The following is an 18,887-nucleotide window of genomic DNA, read 5'->3' on the forward strand; positions in this document are numbered from 1 at the left end:
TGTTTCCTTTTCTGTTATTTGTGAAACGAGGTTTTCCCTTAGTTTCAACAACAGACATTAGTGAAGAAAGAAGATGTGATGGAATTTATTTTATCCCCTTTTAAAAGACACGTTTTTAATGTTGAAAAGATCCAGAGTGAAACTTGAAGTGATGTGAGAAAGAATTGTGTGTACAGATGTGTGTGTGTAAACTCCCTGTTAGTGAATGAGGAAAGGCTGTGTGAATGCTCTGCATTGCTGTTCCTTTAGGCCAGCTCCAACTCTGATGTTTTTTCCTGAAAATGGTTAGGTCTAAAGGGGGAGAACAGTTTAAAAGTTTTTAAACTGGGAGCTTGTTGCCGCTACAATGAAACTCTGTTGAAACGGGTGAAACATGCGAGATTTCTAATCCAGATACAAATTCACATCTGTCAGAGTGGGGTCGTTTTTTTAAAGCTTTGATGGTGTAACTTCGAATTCAGGAGCTGAATTTAAGGTGATTGCTCATGGATTATTCTTGTGTTTAAAATCTTCATAAAAATGACCCTGGGGAACATTTGGCACGTTATCTTCTAATCCATTTTTCTCCAAGGTTTTTATTCGGAAGTATCCAGTTTGAAATGGTGAATCCACAAGACATGAAGAAATATCTTTGTTCTGCTGAAACCGCCATTACTCTGAGAACATTGTAACCCAGTCACTTTTTAAAATCGCGGTGACAGTGAATTCCTTCACCGAACGTGTTCTAATTTAGAATTAACCCATTCAGCTCCAAGCAGAATAAACCTTTTCTGTTGTTTTAATAAAACACACACACACACGTAACAATTGTGTCCAATACTGCAAAGTGTAACAATATTTCCAACAGTGACAAGAATTGGAAACTTATCTGCAGCTCCAAATGTCAGATCGCGGTGACAGTTTGATACAAAGGCTCTGATATTTCAATAATGTTTGTTATTTCCCCAGACAGAGTGCTTGGGAAGGGGGGATGTGACATAAACACACTCACTAATGAATAACAGACATTAAAAGAAAAAATCAGGAAAGGGCAGAAGATATTGGAATTCATGAGTTCAATACAGATGAGATTCGCTCCCGATTTCTCACACATTGCGGCGCGAGGCTGAATAAAATACTTGACTACATTCAAAACCTGTTATGAACAAAATGAGCGAGCCCGCGGCGCAATCATCTGGGCTCTCGTCTCTGTGGCCTCACGGGAGAGGTTCACTCCAGCGAGAATCACAACAGGGACCAGACCCGATGCCTCGCTAGTGGATCCAGAAGCCATTGAAGCCACCCCGAGAAGTTGGGGGGAGTGCCTTGCGGACAGTGCCAGCCTGGTATCTTGGAAGTGCCCACCAGGCAGTGGGAGTGGGAAGGGTGTGGAGCCTGATGATTTGGAGGGGGGCTCTACTGGGGTGGGACCAACCTGTGGTGATGGGGGCCGGGGGGGGGGGGGGGGCGGTGCGCTGCACGCTATGCATTTGCAATTTGGGGTGTGAGCGGGCTACTGCCACTAAGTATTTGCCATCAGTGAGGGAAGTAGTGGGGGCTACTGCATTGCGATCGGTGGTGGGATGGACAGGGAAAGTGGGTCCGAATTGGGGGGAGGGGGGTCACGGGGTTCAATCTGTCCCAGAGGCGCGGTTTGGTCTGTCCGGGCATGTAGGGGGTCACGGGGTCAATTGGTCCGACCATCAGGGTTCCATTAGGCAGCTGGGGAGTCCGTGTTTAGGCCATGGAGGTCTGGTGAAAGCAGCAGAGGCTGACTGACAGGTCTCTCTGTCGCTCAGAGCAGAGGGATCTGCACATGCGCAATGGTGTCCTCTGATGCTTTCAGGCAGCATTCTGGTTATTTAAGATCTGCCCCCTCCCCCGACAAGGGTGAGAAACAAGTGCATAAGATTGTAGATTTGGAGTTGCCAAAAGGCGGATCAGAAACTCTCCCATTTTCATGCTCTTTCTGGACAGAGAATTTTTTTCATAAGATCGTCCTCCAGTGACTGTGCAGAATAAACAGCTCAGATCAGAATAGCTTAGAAAGTGCAGCTCCAGAAAAAGCAATTACTTCCTAACCATCATCACAGTTCCATTTAAACAGAATCACAAATGTGGAGCTTGAATCAGTCGGTCGCTGTCACCTTGATGAAATCACATCTTCCCTCATTCTCTCATCCTCTCCTGCTGCTGTTCTTGGGAACTGGTGTTCCTGGATTACAAACCCTGGAATGCACTGGAGGGCACTGGGGATGAGAAAGAAAAACTGAGGCAAAGCCAGCAGAGCTGGAACACACCCAACAAAACCCATCAGACCTCCACAAAAAACAGCAGCAAAATCCATCAGACCCCTCACGCCTAATAATGCAGAAACCTGGAAGAGATACAGAGAGAGGAATACTGGGAAAGGAGAGGGGGCACGACAAAATACTGGCAAGAAAAATCAAGGAACCTCCAAGGATGTTCTTTAAGTACCTGAAGAGAAAAGGATAAGGAAAGAGTAAGGCCTGGTGGAGACCAATAAGATAGTCTGTGAGAGAGGAGGGAGAATGTGTTGAGGTTGTGAATAAATACATTGCCACTGTCTTTGGGAAACAGGGAGCAATGCTGATATTGCACTTAAAGAAGAAGTGTGTGAATTACTGCATCAGATAAACATTGTAAGAGATGATGTATTCAGGGATTTTATAACTTTGAAAGATGGTAAATCACCGGGTTAAAAGAAGCAAAGGAGGGAATTGCAGAGGCTCTGATCATCAGAATCATTCCTCCCGGGTTACAGGAGTGTGGAAGAAGATTAAATGACTGCCAACATTACACCATGGATTGAAAAGAGAAGGGGCAATCTGAGTAATTATACACCAGTTAGTGTAACTTCGGCAGTGGGAACATTGTTGGAACCAATTATGGGGAACGGTACAAACCTTCATCGAGAAAGGCACAGATTAGTCGAGGAAAGTTAGCGTGGATTTAAGGGGAGCTCATCTCAAGCTTTCTGACTGAAAATTTGGAAGAGGTGAGAAGGAGGGTTGATGAGGGCAGTGAGGTGGACATGGTCAACATGCATTTTAATCATGCTTTGGACAAGGTCCCACATGGCAGGCTGGTCAGAAATGTAAAACTCATCGAGATCCAAGAGACATTGACAAATCAGACCCCAAATTAGCTCAGTGGCAGGAAGCAAAGGGTTAAGGGGTTGATTGCGACTAGAATGATGTCCATGATGTGGAGATGCCGGCGTTGGACTGACCATCACTCATCTGACGAAGGAGCAGTTCTCCGAAAGCTCGTGATTCCGAGTTGGATTTTACCCTGATGTTGAGAGACTTCTCAGACCTAAACAAGACTTCTTGTTACCAGTGGGGGTTCCACAGGACCCAGCACTCACGCCTCACTTTTTGTAGTTCATGTGAATCATTTAGATTCAAATGCAGCAGGAATGATAAAGAAGTTGACAGAGGTACAAATATTATCTGTGTTGGTTTTTAGTGAAGAGGAAAGCTTCAGACTGTAGGAAGACAGAGATGGTCTGGGCAGTTGGGAAGAACATTGGAAAATGGAATTCAGTCCGGAGCAGTGAGAGGTGATGGATTTCGGGAGGATGAACAAGGCAAAGGGAATCCCCAATAACTGGGAGGATAATGAGTAATGTGGAGGAACAGAGGGATCCAGGAGTGCGTGTCCACAGATTGGGAAAGTTTTCAGGACAGATTAATTACATGGTAAAGAAGGTACATAACATGCTTTTCTTTCATCAGTTGAGACAGACAGCAGAATGGTTTTGCTAGAATTGTAACAACACCAGACAGATGACAGCTGAAGCACTGTCTGAAAGGATGGTAGACGCAGAAACTCTCACCACATTGAATCAATTCTTGGACGTCGAGTTGAAGAGCTGTGATCGACAGAGCTACAGATCAAGTACATGAGGTGAGATTAAGCAGGAGAGTTCTTCATGAACAGGAAGGGATATGATGGGCTGAATGGCCTCGCTCTCAATCATAAATATTCTATCCTTCAACATTCCAACCACACACCAGCAGCAAATCCCATCAGACCTCCAAACACCAGCTAAACCCAGCAGACCCCTAACACGAGCAAAACCCATCAGACCAAGATTGGTGGCATGGTGGACAGTGAGGAAGGTTATCTCCAATTGCAGCGGGATCTTGATCAATTGGGCCAGTGGGCTGACGAATGGCAGATGGAGTTTAATTTAGACAACTGCGAGGTGATGCATTTTGGTAGATTGAACCAGGGTAGCAGTTACTCAGTTAATGGTCGGGCATTGGGGAGAGTTACAGAACAAAGAGATCTAGGGGTACATGTTCATAGCTCCTTGAAAGTGGAGTCACAGGTGGACAGAGTGGTGAAGAAGGCATTCGGCATGCTTGGTTTCATCGGTCAGAACATTGAATACAGGAGTTGGGACGTCTTGTTGAAGTTGTACAAGGAATTGGTAAGGCCACACTTGGAATGCTGTATGCAATTCTGGTGACCCTATTATAGAAAGGATATTATTAAACTAGAAAGAGTGCCGAAAAGATTTACTAGGATGGTACCGGGACTTGATGGATTGAGTTATGAGGAGGGGCTGAATAGACTGGGACTTTTTTCTCTGGAGTGTAGGAGGCTAAGGGGTGACCTTATAGAGGTCTATAAAATAATGAGGGGCATAGACAAGGTAGAGAGGCAATATCTTTTCCCAAAGGTCGGGGAGTCTAAAACTAGAGGGCATAGGTTTAAGGTGAGAGGGGAGAGATATAAAAGTGTCCAGGAGGTGCAATTTTTTCACACAGAGGATAGTGAGTGTCTGGAACAAGCTGCCAGAGATAGTAGTAGAGGCGGGTACTATTTTATCTTTTAAAAAGCATTTAGATAGTTACATGGGTACGATGCGTATAGAGGGATATGGGCCAAATGCGGGCAATTGGGATTAGTTTCGGGGTTTTAAAAAAAATATAAGGGCGGCATGGACAAGTTGGACCGAAGGGCCTGTTTCCATGCTGTAAACCTCTATGACTCTGTGAGCACAAACACCAGCAAAACCCATCAGACCCCCAAATACCAGCAAAACCCATCAAACCCCCGAAACACCAGCTAAACCCACAAGAGCCCCAAACACCAGCTAAACCCAACAGAGCCCCACACACCAGCTAAACCCATCAGAGCCCCAAACACCAGCTAAACCCATCAGATCCCCAAACACCAGCTAAACCCATCAGACCCTCAAACACCAGTAAAACCCAGCAGATCCCCAAACACCAGCTAAACCCATCAGAGCCCTAAACACCAGCTAAACCCATCATAATTCCAAACACCAGCAAAAACCATCAGAGCCCCAAACACCAGCCAATCCCATCAGACCACAAATACCAGCAAAATCCATCTGACCCCCAAACACCAGCGAAACACATCAGACTCCCTAACACGAGTTAAACACATCAGACCCCCAAACACCAGCAAAACCCATCGGAGCCCCAAACACCAGTCTTTTAAGGAACAGTTGTTAGGGCTACAGGACAGGCATGTGCCTGTAAAAAAGGATAGGAAGGGTAGGATTCGAGAACCGTGGATAACCAGGGAAATTGAGGGACTAGTCAAAAAGAAAAGAGAGGCGTATGTTAGGTCCAGGCAGCTAAAAACGGAGGGAGCTCTGGAGGAGTACAAAGCAAGTAGGAAAGAACTCAAATGGGGAATTAGAAGGTCAAAAATGGGTCACGAAATGTCCTTGGCAGACAGGATTAAGGAGAATCCCAAGGCATTTTATTCATACGTTAGCAACAAAAGGGTTGTCAGGGAAGAAATCGGACCTCTCAGGGACAAAAGTGGGGAATTATGCTTGGAGCCCAAAGAAGTAGGGGAGATCCTAAATGAATACTTTGCGTCAGTATTCACAAAGGAGAGGGATGTGTTGATTGGGAGTGTCTAGGAGGGGAATGTTGAACCATTAGAGAAAATCTCCATTATAAGGGAGGAAGTGTTCGGTTTGTTAGAGAATATAAAGACTGACAAATCCCCAGGGCCTGATGGAATCTATCCAAGGCTGCTCAGGGAGACAAGCGATGAAATCGCTGGGCCTCTGACGCAAATCTTTGTCTCGTCACTGGACGTAGGTGAGGTCCCAGAGGATTGGAGGATAGCTAATGTGGTCCCATTATTTAAGAAGGGTCGGAAGGATAACCCGGGTAATTATAGGCCGGTGAGCTTGACGTCCGTGGTGGGGAAGTTGTTGGAGAAGATTCTTAGAGATAGGATGTATGCCCATTTAGAAAGGAATAAACTCATTAATGATAGTCAGCATGGTTTTGTGAGAGGGAGGTCATGCCTCACTAACCTGGCGGAGTTTTTTGAAGAAGTGACCAGAATGGTTGACGAGGGAAGGGCCGTGGATATGGTCTATATGGACTTTAGTAAAGCGTTTAACAAAATCCCTCATGATAGGCTGGTGAAAAAGGTTGGATCTCATGGGATAAAGGGGGCGGTGGCTAGATGGGTGGAGAACTGGCTTGGTCACAGAAGACAGAGGGTGGTAGTGGAAGGGTCTTTTTCCGGCTGGAGGCCTGTGACTCGTGGTGTTCCGCAGGGCTCTGTCTGGGGACCTCTGCTATTTGTGATTTATATAAACGATCTGGAAGAAGGTGTAACTGGGGTGATCAGTAAGTTTGCGGACGACACAAAGTTGGCAGGACTTGCAGATAGTGAGGAGCATTGTCAGAAGCAACAGAAGGATATAGATAGCTGGAAATTTGGGCAAAGAAATGGCAGATAGAGTTCAATCCTGATGAATGTGAAGTGATGAATTTTGGTAGAAATAATGTAGGGAGGAGCTATACGATAAATGGCAGAACCATAAAGGGTGTAGATACGCAGAGGGACCTGGGTGTGCAAGTCCACAGATCCTTGAAGGTGACGTCACAGGTGGAGAAGGTGGTGAAGAAGACATATGGCATGCTTGCCTTTATAGGACGGGTCATAGAGTATAAAAGTTGGGGTCTGATGTTGCAGATGTATAAAACGTTGGTTCGGCCACATTTGGAATACTGCATCCAGTTCTGGTCGCCACACTACCAGAAGGACGTGGAGGCTTTGGAGAGAGTGCAGAGGAGGTTTACCAGGATGTTGCCTGGTATGGAGGGGCTTAGTTATGAGGAGAGATTGGGTAAACTGGGGTTGTTCTCCCTGGAAAGACGGAGGATGAGGGGAGACTTAATAGAGGTGTATAAAATTATGAAAGGCATAGATAGGGTGAACGGTGGGAAGGTTTTCCCCAGGTCGGTGGTGACGTTCACGAGGGGTCATAGGTTCAAGGTGAAGGGGGGGGGGGGAGGTTTAACACAGATATCAGAAGGACATATTTTACACAGAGGGTGGTGGAGGCCTGGAATGCGCTGCCAGGCAAGGTGGTGGAGGCGGACACACTGGGAATGTTTAAGACTTATCTAGATAGCCATATGAACGGAGTGGGAATGGAGGGATACAAAAGAATGGTCTAGTTTGGACCAGGGAGCGGCACGGGCTTGGAGGGCCGAAGGGCCTGTTCCTGTGCTTTATTGTTCTTTGTTCTTAAAACCTATCAGACCCCCAAACACCAGCAAAACCCATCAGATCCCCAAACACCAGCTAAACCCATCAGACTCCTTAACATCAGTTAAACCCATCAGACCCCCAAACACCAGCAAAACCCATCAGACCCCCAAACAACAGCTAAACCCATCAGAATCCCAAACACCAGCTCAACCCATCAGGACCCCAAACACCAGCTAACCCCATCAGAGCCGCAAACACCAGCTAAACCCAATAGAGCACCAAACACCAGCTAATCCCATCAGACCACCAAACACCAGCTTAAATCATCAGACCCCCAAACACCAGCAAAACCCATCAGACCCCCAAACACAAGCTAAACCCATCAGACCCCCAAACACCAGCAAAACCCATCAGACCCCCAAACAACAGCTAAACCCATCAGAACCCCAAACACCAGCTAAATCCATCAGGACCCCAAACACCAGCTAAACCCATCAGAGCCGCAAACACCAGCTAAACCCAATAGAGCACCAAACACCAGCTAATCCCATCAGACCACCAAACACCAGCTTAACTCCTAAACTCTACTGCACACCCCAAGCATCCAGCTAATGATCAGACTCATCACAAAACACGACTAAAATAAAAACCTGTGGGAGCGGCACAGCTCAGTGACCAACTTCAGGGAAAAGTCTGGGAGTTACCAATTCCTTCAGGAAATTGAGCAGCTCAGAGGAGGCTGTCCAGGGTGAGATGTTTCCGGATGTCTCTACAGGTCAAAACCCACAATGTCTCCACCCTCAGACTGTACAGGAGCAGCCGTCTCCAGAAGGCCAGTCTCAAAGCTCAGTGTTGGATTGGATGAGCTGCTCTTTAGTGACGATGCAGCGAGAGACAGACACTGAGCTCACATCCCACCCACCCGATTGTACAGCTAAATCCAGCGGGAATATCCCAGTTAGAAGGATCAGCTCCCAATATTTATCAACACAGTTCATACCTCAGGTACTTGTGGAGGGTCTGGGTGAGGAATCCCCATCATCAGAAGCTGTTAAAGGAAGAAGAGGTGTTAAAACATTGTTCAACATCAGAGAGACAGAGGCAGAGACTGTGGATATGATAAAGAGAGAATGAGAGAGACAAAGACAGACAGACACAGAGGAAGAGGTTCTCACACACCCATACTAACGGTGACACACAGAAGCCCACACACCCACACACAAACGCACGATGCACGCACACGCGCACACACACACACACGCTATATTTGAAACAGAATGAACAATAATGTACACAGTGGCACAGGGACAATGTTTGATGATCAGCTTACTATTTGCAGGATTGTAGTCACTCTTCCCTCTCCCTGTAAAACATGGAATGCTCAGTGAGTGACGAGACTGAGAGAAAATCAGAGACAGAGGCTGGAACTCTCGCTCGTACTGAGCCCCTACAACACAATTCTGAACCCTCACTCCCACCACAACCCGAGACCCTCACTCCCACCCTGACCCTGGACCCTCACTCCCACCCTGACCCTAGACCCTCACTCTTAGCTGAGCCCTCACTGATACCCTGAACTCCTCATCCAATTTGAGACCCTTCCCACAATTCTGACACTCCCCCTTTATCATGAGCTCCTAACTGTCCCTGTCCCCACCCTGCAGCTCTTCCACCCACCCACCACCCCCCCCTCCCCACCCCCACACCAACCTGCGACCCACAGCCTGAGCCACCGACACCCTGGAATACTCTCCCAGAATCCCTGCCCCCAGTGAACTGTCATCCGGTGGATCTGACATCCATCATTATGAAATGATTCGAAAGGCTAGTCATGGCACGAATCAATTCCAGCCTCCCGGACTGCCTGGATCCACTACAGTTCACCCACCGCTCTTTTCCCTCCAATTCCTACCTTTCTTGTTGTAGATGACGACAGCCACAATGATGAGAGTGATGAGCACGAGGACCCCGACCACAATCCCGACAGTAACAGCAACCTGGGAGCGAGACTTTGGTTCTGTTAGAGAGAGAGAATCAGAGAGACTGAGTGAATCAGGGAGAGGGAAAAGTGAGAATCAGAGAGAGAGAATGTGAGAGACTGAGTGAATCAGGGAGAGGGATAAGTGTACATCAGAGGGAGACAGAGTGGGAGAGAATAGGAGACAGTGGGAGAGATAGGAAGAGAAGAGTGGAAGAGAATACGAGAGCGATGGAGAGAGAATGAATCGGAGAGAAAGAAAAAAATCAGAGAGCGAGAGAGAGAATTAGGAAACACAGGATATACGACACAGAAAACAACCTTTCAGCCCATCCAGCTGATGCTGGTGTTAATGTTCCACCTGAACCTCTTCCCGTCTTTCCACATCTAATTCCACCATCTTAACTACCTATTCCCTTCTCCCTCAGTGACTTGTCTATCTTCCCCTTAAACTATACTGTTCAGTTCAGCCACTCCCTGTGGCAGCGAGCCCCACATTCTCATCACTCTTTGGGTGAAGAGGTTTCATGAATTCCCCACTGGGTTTCTTGGTGAGTATCTTGTATTGATGACCTCTTGTTACGATCTTCCCACAAGAGGAGACATTATCTCTGTATCCTGTCTATGAAAACCTTTCAGAATTTTAAATCCTCGATTAGGTCAACCCTCAGCCTTCTGTTTTCCCGTGAGCAGAGACCCAGCCGGTCAATCCTTTCCTGAGATGTCCACCCACTCATTTCTGGAATCATCTCTGTAAATCTTCTCGACACTCTCTCCCCTGACTCTATATCCTTTGTATGAAATGGTGACTGGAACTGCACACAATCTCTAAATGTGGTCTAACCAATTTTGATAAAGGTTTAGCAATAACTTACAATTGTACAAATTGTAATTACTAATGTACAATTCTATCGCTCGAGAAATGAAACCTGGTTTTCTGTTTGTTTTGTTTATAGCCTTGTCTAACCTGTTACTGATTGGTGTATTTATCCACCCAGATCCCTTTGTTCCTCAATCCCATCCAGACTGACACCTTCCTCGTAATAAGTGACCTCCTTATCCATCCTTAACAGAAAACTACCTCACGTTTATCTGTGCTGAACTCCAGACACCAATTATTTGCCCATTCTACAATTTTATTAATGTCCTACGAATTACCTGCAGTTCTCCTCAATATCAAATAATTCCCCCAATTTGGTGCCATCTGCAAATTAAGAAATGGTATTTTTGATTCCAATATCCAAGTTATGGAGTGTAAGTTGTGAACAGCGATGATCCCAGCACTGATCCTTGTGGGACACCATTTCCCACCTTCCGTCACTCTGAATAACTCCCTTTACTCACACTCTCTGCTTTCTGTCTCAAAGTCAGTGAGTGATCCATTCTGTTACTTATCCCTAACTCCACATTCTCTGACCTTATCCATTCGTCTATCACCAGTCACCTTATCGATTTCATTTGAAAAATCATATTAAATTACATCCATTACATTACCATTGACTCCTCCCTCTGTTACATCCTCACAAAATTCACAAAGTGGAGTAAAATAAGATTTTCCATTTCAAAATCCATGCTGATGATTCATTGTTATGTTATTTGATTTCTAGATTTTCATGAATTCTCTCCAATAGAAGGAGTTCCATTATTTTTCTGAAACTCTGATTTAATCTGACTGAAGTAAACTTCCAGGATGCACTGGGCTTTGTTGTACTGTAATATCCCAGGATGCACCGGGCACTGTTGTACTGTAATAATGATGTGGAGCTGCCAGTGTTGGACTGGGGTAAGCACAGTAAGAAGTCTCACAACACCAGGTTAAAGTCCAACAGGTAGCAGAAGCCACAAGCTTTCGGAGCACTGCCCCTTCATCAGGTGAGTGGGAGTTTTGTTCACAAACAGGGCATATAAAGACACAAACTCAATTTACAAAATAATGGTTGGAATGCAAGTCTTTACAGCTAATCAAGTCTTAAAGGTACAGACAATGTGAGTGGAGAGAGGGTTAAGCACAGGTTAAAGAGATGTGTATTGTCTCCAGCCAGGACAGTTAGTGAGATTTTGCAAGCCCAGGCAAGTCGTGGGGGTCACAGATAGTGTGACATGAACCCAAAGTCCTGGTTGAGGCTGTCCTCATATGTGAGGAACTTGGCTATCAGTTTTTGCTCAGCGATTCTGCGTTGTCATGTGTTGTGAAGGCCGCCTTGGAGAACGCTTACTCGAAGATCGGAGGCTGAATGCCCGTGACTGCTGAAGTGTTCCCCAACAGGAAGAGAATACTCCTGCCTGGTGATTCTCGAGTGGTGTTCATTCATCTGTTATCGTACCGTCTGCATGGTCTCCCCAATGTACCATGTCTCGAGACATCCTTTCCTGCAATGTATCAGGTAGACAACGTTGGCCGAGTTGCAAGTGTATGTACCGCGTACCTGGTGGATGATGTTCTCACGTGAGATGATGGCATCCGTGTCGATGATCCGGCACATCTTGCAGAGATTGCTGTGGCAGGGTTGTGTGGTGTCGTGGTCACTGTTCTCCTGAAGGCTGGGTAGTTTGCTGCGGACAATGGTCTGTTTGAGGTTGTGCAGTTGTTTGAAGGCAACTGAGCAGACCCTGTGTATATGGAGGGCCTGTCTGTAGGGGATGGCTTCTTTAACGTGTTTAGGGTGGAAGCTGGGGAAGTGGAGCATCGTGAGGTTATCCGTGGGCTTGCGGTACAGTGAAGTGCTGAGGTGACCGTCCTTGATGGAGATGCGTGTGTCCAAGAGTGCAAGCAATTCTGGAGAGAAGTCCATGGTGAGTCTGATGGTGGGATAGAACTTGTTGATGACATCATATCGTTGTTTCAGTGACTGTTCGCCATGAGTCCAAAGGAAGAAAATGTCATCGATGTATTTAGTGTATAGCGTTGGTTGAAGGTCCTGAGCATTCCACGATGCTCCACTTCTCCAGCTTCCACCCTAAACACGTTAAAGCAGCCATCCCCTCTGGACAAGCCCTCCGTATTCACAGGATCTGCTCAGATGAGGAGGATCGCAACAGACACCTCCAGACGCTGAAAGATGCCCTCATAAGGATAGGATATGGTGCTCGACTAATTGATCGACAGTTCCGATGCGCCACAGCGAAAAACCGCACCGACCTCCTCAGAAGACAAACACGGGACACGGCGGACAAAGTATCCTTCGTCGTCCAGTACTTCCCCGGAGTGGAGAAGCTACGACATCTTCTCCGGAGCCTTCAACATGTCATCGATGAAGACGAACATCTTGCCAAGGCCATCCCCACACCCCCACTTCTTGCCTTCAAACAACCACACAACCTCAAACAGACCATTGTCCGCATCAAACTACCCAGCCTTCAGGAGAACAGTGACCACGACACCACACAACCCTGCCACAGCACCTCTGCAAGATGCGGATGCCATCATCTCACGTGAGAACACCATCCACCAGGTACACGGTACATACACTTTCAACTCGGCCAATGTTGTCTACCTGATACGTTGCAGGAAAGGATGTCCCGAGGCATGGTACATTGGGGAAACCATGCAGACACTGCGACAACAGATGAATGAACACCGCTCGACAATCACCAGGCAAGAGTGTTCTCTTCCTGTTGGGGAACACTTCAGCAGTCACGGGCATTCTGCCTCTGATATTCGGGTAAGCGTTCTCCAAGGCGGCCTTCACGACACACGACAACGCAGAATTGCTGAGCACAGACTGATAGCCAAGTTCCGCACACATGAGGACGGCCTCAACCGGGACCTTGGGTTCATGTCACACTATCTGTGAGCCCCACGACTTGCCTGGGCTTGCAAAATCTCATTAACTGTCCTGGCTGGAGACAATACACATCCCTTTAACCTGTGCTTAACACTCTCTCCACTCAAATTGTCTGTACCTTTAAGATTTGATTACCTGTAAAGACTCGCATTTCAACCATTATTTTGTAAATTGAGTTTCTGTCTTTATATGCCCTGTTTGTGAACAGAACTCCCACTCACCTGGCGAAGGAGCAGTGCTCTGAAAGCAAGTGGCTTCTGCTACCAAATAAACCTGTTGGACTTTAACCTGGTGTTGTGAGACTTCTTACTGTGTTTACCCCAGTCCAACACCGGCATCTCCACATCATGACTACCGTAATATCCCATGATACACTGTATTATACTGTGATATCCCAGGTTACTCTGGGCCTTGTCATTCTGTAGTTTCCCAGGACTCAATGGGGCATGTTTCATATCAAATCCTCGACGTACAATTAATTTGCACTAATGGCCATTGTATATTATGCATGGAAAATTAATATTTATTTCCCTCTCTCTGTATCTGGGCTGACAGCTCAGCACTGACCCTCCCCTCCTGTGATCCTGGTCTGAGGCTGGGTCCTCTCTAACAGTGAGAAACAGTCTTACCGTAAATCACCACCAGTGTCTCCTTCACCCCGCTGTGTTCCACCCGACAGGAATACTCGGCCTGGTCCTCTGGATCAAACTCGACCCATTTCCGGATCTGGTAGGTGCTGTCGGGATTGGGTAAGATCCCACTGGACAGAGTCTCATCAATCACCACTCCGTCTCTCCACAGATTCACCTCGATGGGTTGAGGGTAAAACCCGGTGACGGCACAGGACAGCCGGGTAGAATCACCCAGACGGGTAAAGGACACGACGGGGGCAACTGAGAGAGAAAGAAAGAGGAGTCAGTACAGGAACCTCGAGATAGAGAGTCCCGGCATCACCCCCTTCACCGACTCTCACCCCCCCCTCACTCACCGATTCTCACACCCCCCCTCACTCACCGACTCTCACTCCCCCCTCACTCACCGACTCTCACTCCCCCCTCACTCACCGACTCTCACTCCCCCCTCACTCACCGACTCTCACTCCCCCCTCACTCACCGACTCTCACTCCCCCTCACTCACCGACTCTCACTCCCCCCTCACTCACCGACTCTCCCTCCCCCTCACTCACCGACTCTCACTCCCCCCTCACTCACCGACTCTCACTCCCCCCTCACTCAGCGACTCTCACTCCCCCCTCACTCACCGACTCTCCCTCCCCCTCACTCACCGACTCTCCCTCCCCCTCACTCACCGACTCTCACTCCCTCCTCACTCACCGACTCTCAGTAGTTTTTGTCCATATTTCAGATATTTCCTCAGCCATTCGATACACTCCCCCTCCAGGTAATGTTTAAATCGCCTTTTGACGATGACATCCTGATCCCAGATGTTTTTGATGCTCTCCCCCCAGGGGACCGGAGTCACCCACACCATGTGATCCTTGTCGAAGCTGATAAAATCTTGTCCATTCCACGCGTACTGGTTGAATCCACTTGTGGTCCCATCATCGCTCAGTTCACAGCCAGTCATCATCTGGAAGACATGGATCCCTGTGGATCAGAAAAAACAAACAGCCAATCAGTGCCAGTCCCAATGGGAGATCCCACCTCCACAGCCAATCATAGCCAGTCCCACTGATTGGCCCCACCCTCTGTAGAAACAGCGAATCAAATCCAGCTACACTGAGAGGCGCTTCCCACTCGATAGTAGACTGCCAATCAGAGCCAGTTACACAGAGCGGGCCCATGTCCGACATGCACATCCAATCAGAGCCAGTCTCACTTGGACATAATCCCTCCACACACACACACACACACAGCCAATCGCATTTACTGTCACATCTCCAATCGCAGCCAATCAGCCTCTGGCTCCCAGCTCCTGATCCACTCTGGGTTTCTCTTCATTACAAGCTGGACGCCGAGAGCCAGGTCTGACAAAGTGTCATCCAGACCTGAAAGGTTAGCTCTGTTCTCTCTCCACAGATGCTGTCAGACCTGCTGAGGTTTTCCAGCATTTTCTGTTTTGGATTCAGATTCCAGCATCCGCAGTATTCTGCTTTTATATATGGGGCAGAGTGAGGACTCACCTCCTGTCTGGTTGGTCCGGGACATGAGGGTCGGAATACTAGTTTTGAAATGCATCTCCCCCTCCCGTACGAGCATCATCTTCTGCTCCCAAAACTCAGACCCATCGCCCTCCACCATCCACCGCTCCGGGTGAATCACCTCCTTCCGATCACTGTCATATGTCACAAACTGGATATCGTCCACATAACCGACAACCACAAACTCCGGGAAACCCGGGATCGGAGTCATTCCCGTGAGGAAATACCGGAGAGAGTGAGAGCCTGAAATATAGAGAAAGAGAGAGACATCAGGGTGTGAACCCCAAAACACCAACACCCAGAGAGAGAGAGACATCAGGGTGTGAACCCCAACATACCAACACCCAGAGAGTGAGAGACATCAGGGTGTGAACCCAAAACACCAACACCCAGAGGGAGAGACATCAGGGTGTGAACCCCAAAACCCAACACCCAGAGAGAGAGAGAGAGACATCAGGGTGTGAACCCCAAAACACCAACACCCAGAGAGAGAGAGAGAGACATCAGGGTGTGAACCCCAAAACACCAACACCCAGAGAGAAAGAGAGAGACATCAGGGTGTGAACACCAGAACCAGAGCGTTGTGCCCCATTGACCTGGTAAAATCCACCTCACTGATATTTGTGTCAAAATTGGAGAACTCTTCAACAATCTGGTGAAGCAACAGTCTGACAGAGTTATACTCACTGTGACACACGATGTGAAAGGTCGCAACCACCCTCCCCATCCCTGGTTATGGCCTATCTCACTGGCAGGGTGAACCCGGGGATGACCTGTCTCAGTGGCAGGCTGTTTCCAGGGATGACCTGTCTCACTGGCAGCGTGTATCCGGGGATGACCTGTCTCACTGGCAGCGTGTATCCGGGAATGATCTGTCTCACTGGCAGGGTGTATCCGGGGATGACCTGTCTCACTGGCAGGGTGGATCTGGGTGTGACCTGTCTCACTGACATGGTGTTTCCGGGGATGACCTGTCAAAGTGGCAGGGTGGATCTGGGTGTGAGCTGTCTCACTGGCAGGGTGTATCCGGGAATGACCTGTCAAAGTGGCAGGGTGGATCTGGGTGTGAGCTGTCTCACTGGCAGGGTGTATCCGGGGATGACCTGTCTCACTGGCAGGGTGGATCTGGGTGTGAGCTGTCTCACTGGCAGTGTGTATCCGGGGATGACCTGTCTCACTGGCAGGGTGGATCTGGGTATGACCTGTCTCACTGGCAGGGTGGACCCACCACATGCTTTGGCACAGTAATCTTCACTGGGAATGGCGTTCCCCTTAGAAACGTTTCTGGACCCGATGAGGTCTCAGGTATTCAGTCAAACTTCGGCAGCAAAACCTCTATTTGATTGTTACCGAAAATCCTCCCCCAGCTGAGGAATCAGTATCTCTCCATGTTCAACACTCCTTGGAAAAAACACTAAGGGAGATGAGGACTCAGACTCTACTCTGGGTGGGGCTTGAATGTCCTTCCCTCAGAGTGACTCAGTAATATAACTGCAGACTGAGCAGTCCGAGTCCGGAATGATACATCTGTGACTTAGCCTGTGGCCTTTCCTGTGAAAATAAGGAGTGTGATGCCTCTGTAGTTGTCGCAGGCTCCTCGATTAGTCTTCTCTGCAGCATATTTTCTGTAAACAGTGTGATGGAACTCAGTCTATTTTCCAGCAGAGGGAGCTGCTCATAAAGGTGTGGGAATTGATGGCTCTTTTCCTGCTGGGATTCCATTCTTGCCAAGAGCCTTTCCGTTCACTAAGCAGCCTAACCAGCCTTCTCAAGCTCAAGTGGTGAAATCAAGTGAACACTATTCCTTGAGCTGTCAACAAAAGTGAGGTTAGCACTGCTGCCTCACAGCGCCAGGGACCCAGTTTCAATTCTGGCCTTGGGTGACTGTCCCTGTGGAGTTTGCACATTCTCTCCGTGGGTGTGGTTAAGATATTCTGTCAGAGGGTTGGTGGAGACTCAATGGGTTCCTTCTGCACTGTCGGGATTCTCTGATTCTTCCTCTAACTCATTCACCACAGGAAACTGTGGGAGAATATCTAGGGGGTGGACTGGGAGATGGACTGGGAGCAACTTTGGTGAGGGCAGAGACATGAACCTTCTTGATCCTTCCTGCACAGCTCACAGGTTGCTATTGTCACAGGAAGTTTAGATTTCTTGATGCACGTGGTGTATTCCTCCAAACCCTCCCTCTCTCGGTCTCTCTCTTAACTCTCCAGCCTCATGTCCCTGCCCTTATTTCCCTCACAATCTACAATTTTGCTCCTTCTACAGACCCAGTACCCAGTCAGATATTGTTCCTCTCACACCCCATCACTCACTGACCCAGGGTTAATGCTCCAGTACCCAGCCTGGCATTGCCCCTCTCACACCACATCGCTCACCTGCAGACACCTCTCCACACAGAAGGACCAACTCTATCAGTCCAATCATTGTTGCTTCCCTCATGTTGGGAGAAACATTTGGAGGAAACTCTTTTTCAAAGAAAGGCCATTTTCCCAACTCACTCCTTCTGTCTTTTCCTGTTTGCACTGAGCCTCAATCCTATTTTGGAGCCAATCAGAATAAAGAGATTCAGTGAGTCATCAGTCTCCGGCAGAAAACAATTTCTCAAACAAGCTGCCTCAATTACATTGTCCAATCAGGTAAATACAGCTGATGACATCATGAGTTGCCGGGTAGAATCAGCTAAAAGAAATTTGATACAGTGACAGAGGGAAGGACATCAAGTCCCGGTAGCATCCGAGTAAATCTCTTCTGCACTCTTTCTAGTTTAATAATATCCTTTCTATAATAGGGTGACCAGAACTGTACACAGTATTCCAAGTGTGGTCTTACCAATGTCTTGTAGAACTTTAGCAAGTCCAAAGATGTGCGGGTTAGGTTGATTGGCCATGCTAAAATTGCCCCTTAGTGTCCTGAGATGTGTAGGTTAGAGGGATTAGTGGGTAAATATGTAGGGATATGGGGGCAGGGCCTGGGTGGGATTGTGGTCAGTGCAGAATCGATGGGCCGAATGGCCTCCTTCTGCACTGTAGGATTTCTTTGATTTCTATGACATCACAACTCCTGTATTCAATATTCTGACCGATGAAACCAAGCATGCCGAATGTCTTTTCACCACTAGGTCCACCTGTGACTTCACTTTCAAGGAGCTATGAACATGTACCCCCAGATCTCTTTGTTCTGTAACTCTCCCCAACGCCCTACCATTAACTGACTAAGTCCTGCCCTGGTTCGATCGACCAAAATGCATCACTGGCATTTATCTAAATTAAACTCCATCTGCCAATCATCAGCCCACTGGCCCAATTGATCAAGATCCCGCTGCAATCCTAGATAACCTTCTTCACTGTCCACTATGCCACCAATCTTGGTGTCATCTGCAAACTTATTAACCATGCCTACTAAATTCTCATCCAAATCATTGATATAAATGACAAATAACAGTGG

The 18,887-nt window shown here is 47.7% G+C and overlaps 2 protein-coding genes across 2 annotated transcripts in view; both read right to left on the minus strand.

Moving 5' to 3' along the window:
• Positions 1–762: 762 nt before the first annotated feature.
• On the minus strand, positions 763–17,961 carry LOC144496933 (class I histocompatibility antigen, F10 alpha chain-like). The gene is made up of 8 exons (XM_078217555.1): positions 17,819–17,961; positions 15,420–15,680; positions 14,611–14,883; positions 13,905–14,168; positions 9,425–9,529; positions 8,843–8,875; positions 8,513–8,560; positions 763–2,228 (listed from the first exon to the last, which is right to left on the minus strand). The coding sequence occupies exons 1-7, from the start codon at positions 17,880–17,882 to the stop codon at positions 8,514–8,516; spliced, it is 1,047 nt and encodes a 348-aa protein (XP_078073681.1). The 5' UTR covers positions 17,883–17,961; the 3' UTR covers positions 763–2,228; position 8,513.
• The window catches only part of LOC144496924 (class I histocompatibility antigen, F10 alpha chain-like), a 329,140-nt gene continuing 311,015 nt past the window's right edge, over positions 763–18,887 (minus strand). Inside the window, exon 8 of the mRNA XM_078217543.1 lies at positions 763–2,218. The gene's annotated coding sequence lies outside the window, so the exon portion shown is untranslated. The remainder of the gene's footprint in view (positions 2,219–18,887) is intronic.

Source organism: Mustelus asterias, chromosome 8, assembly GCF_964213995.1.
Source record: "Mustelus asterias chromosome 8, sMusAst1.hap1.1, whole genome shotgun sequence".
NCBI lineage: Eukaryota > Metazoa > Chordata > Chondrichthyes > Carcharhiniformes > Triakidae > Mustelus > Mustelus asterias.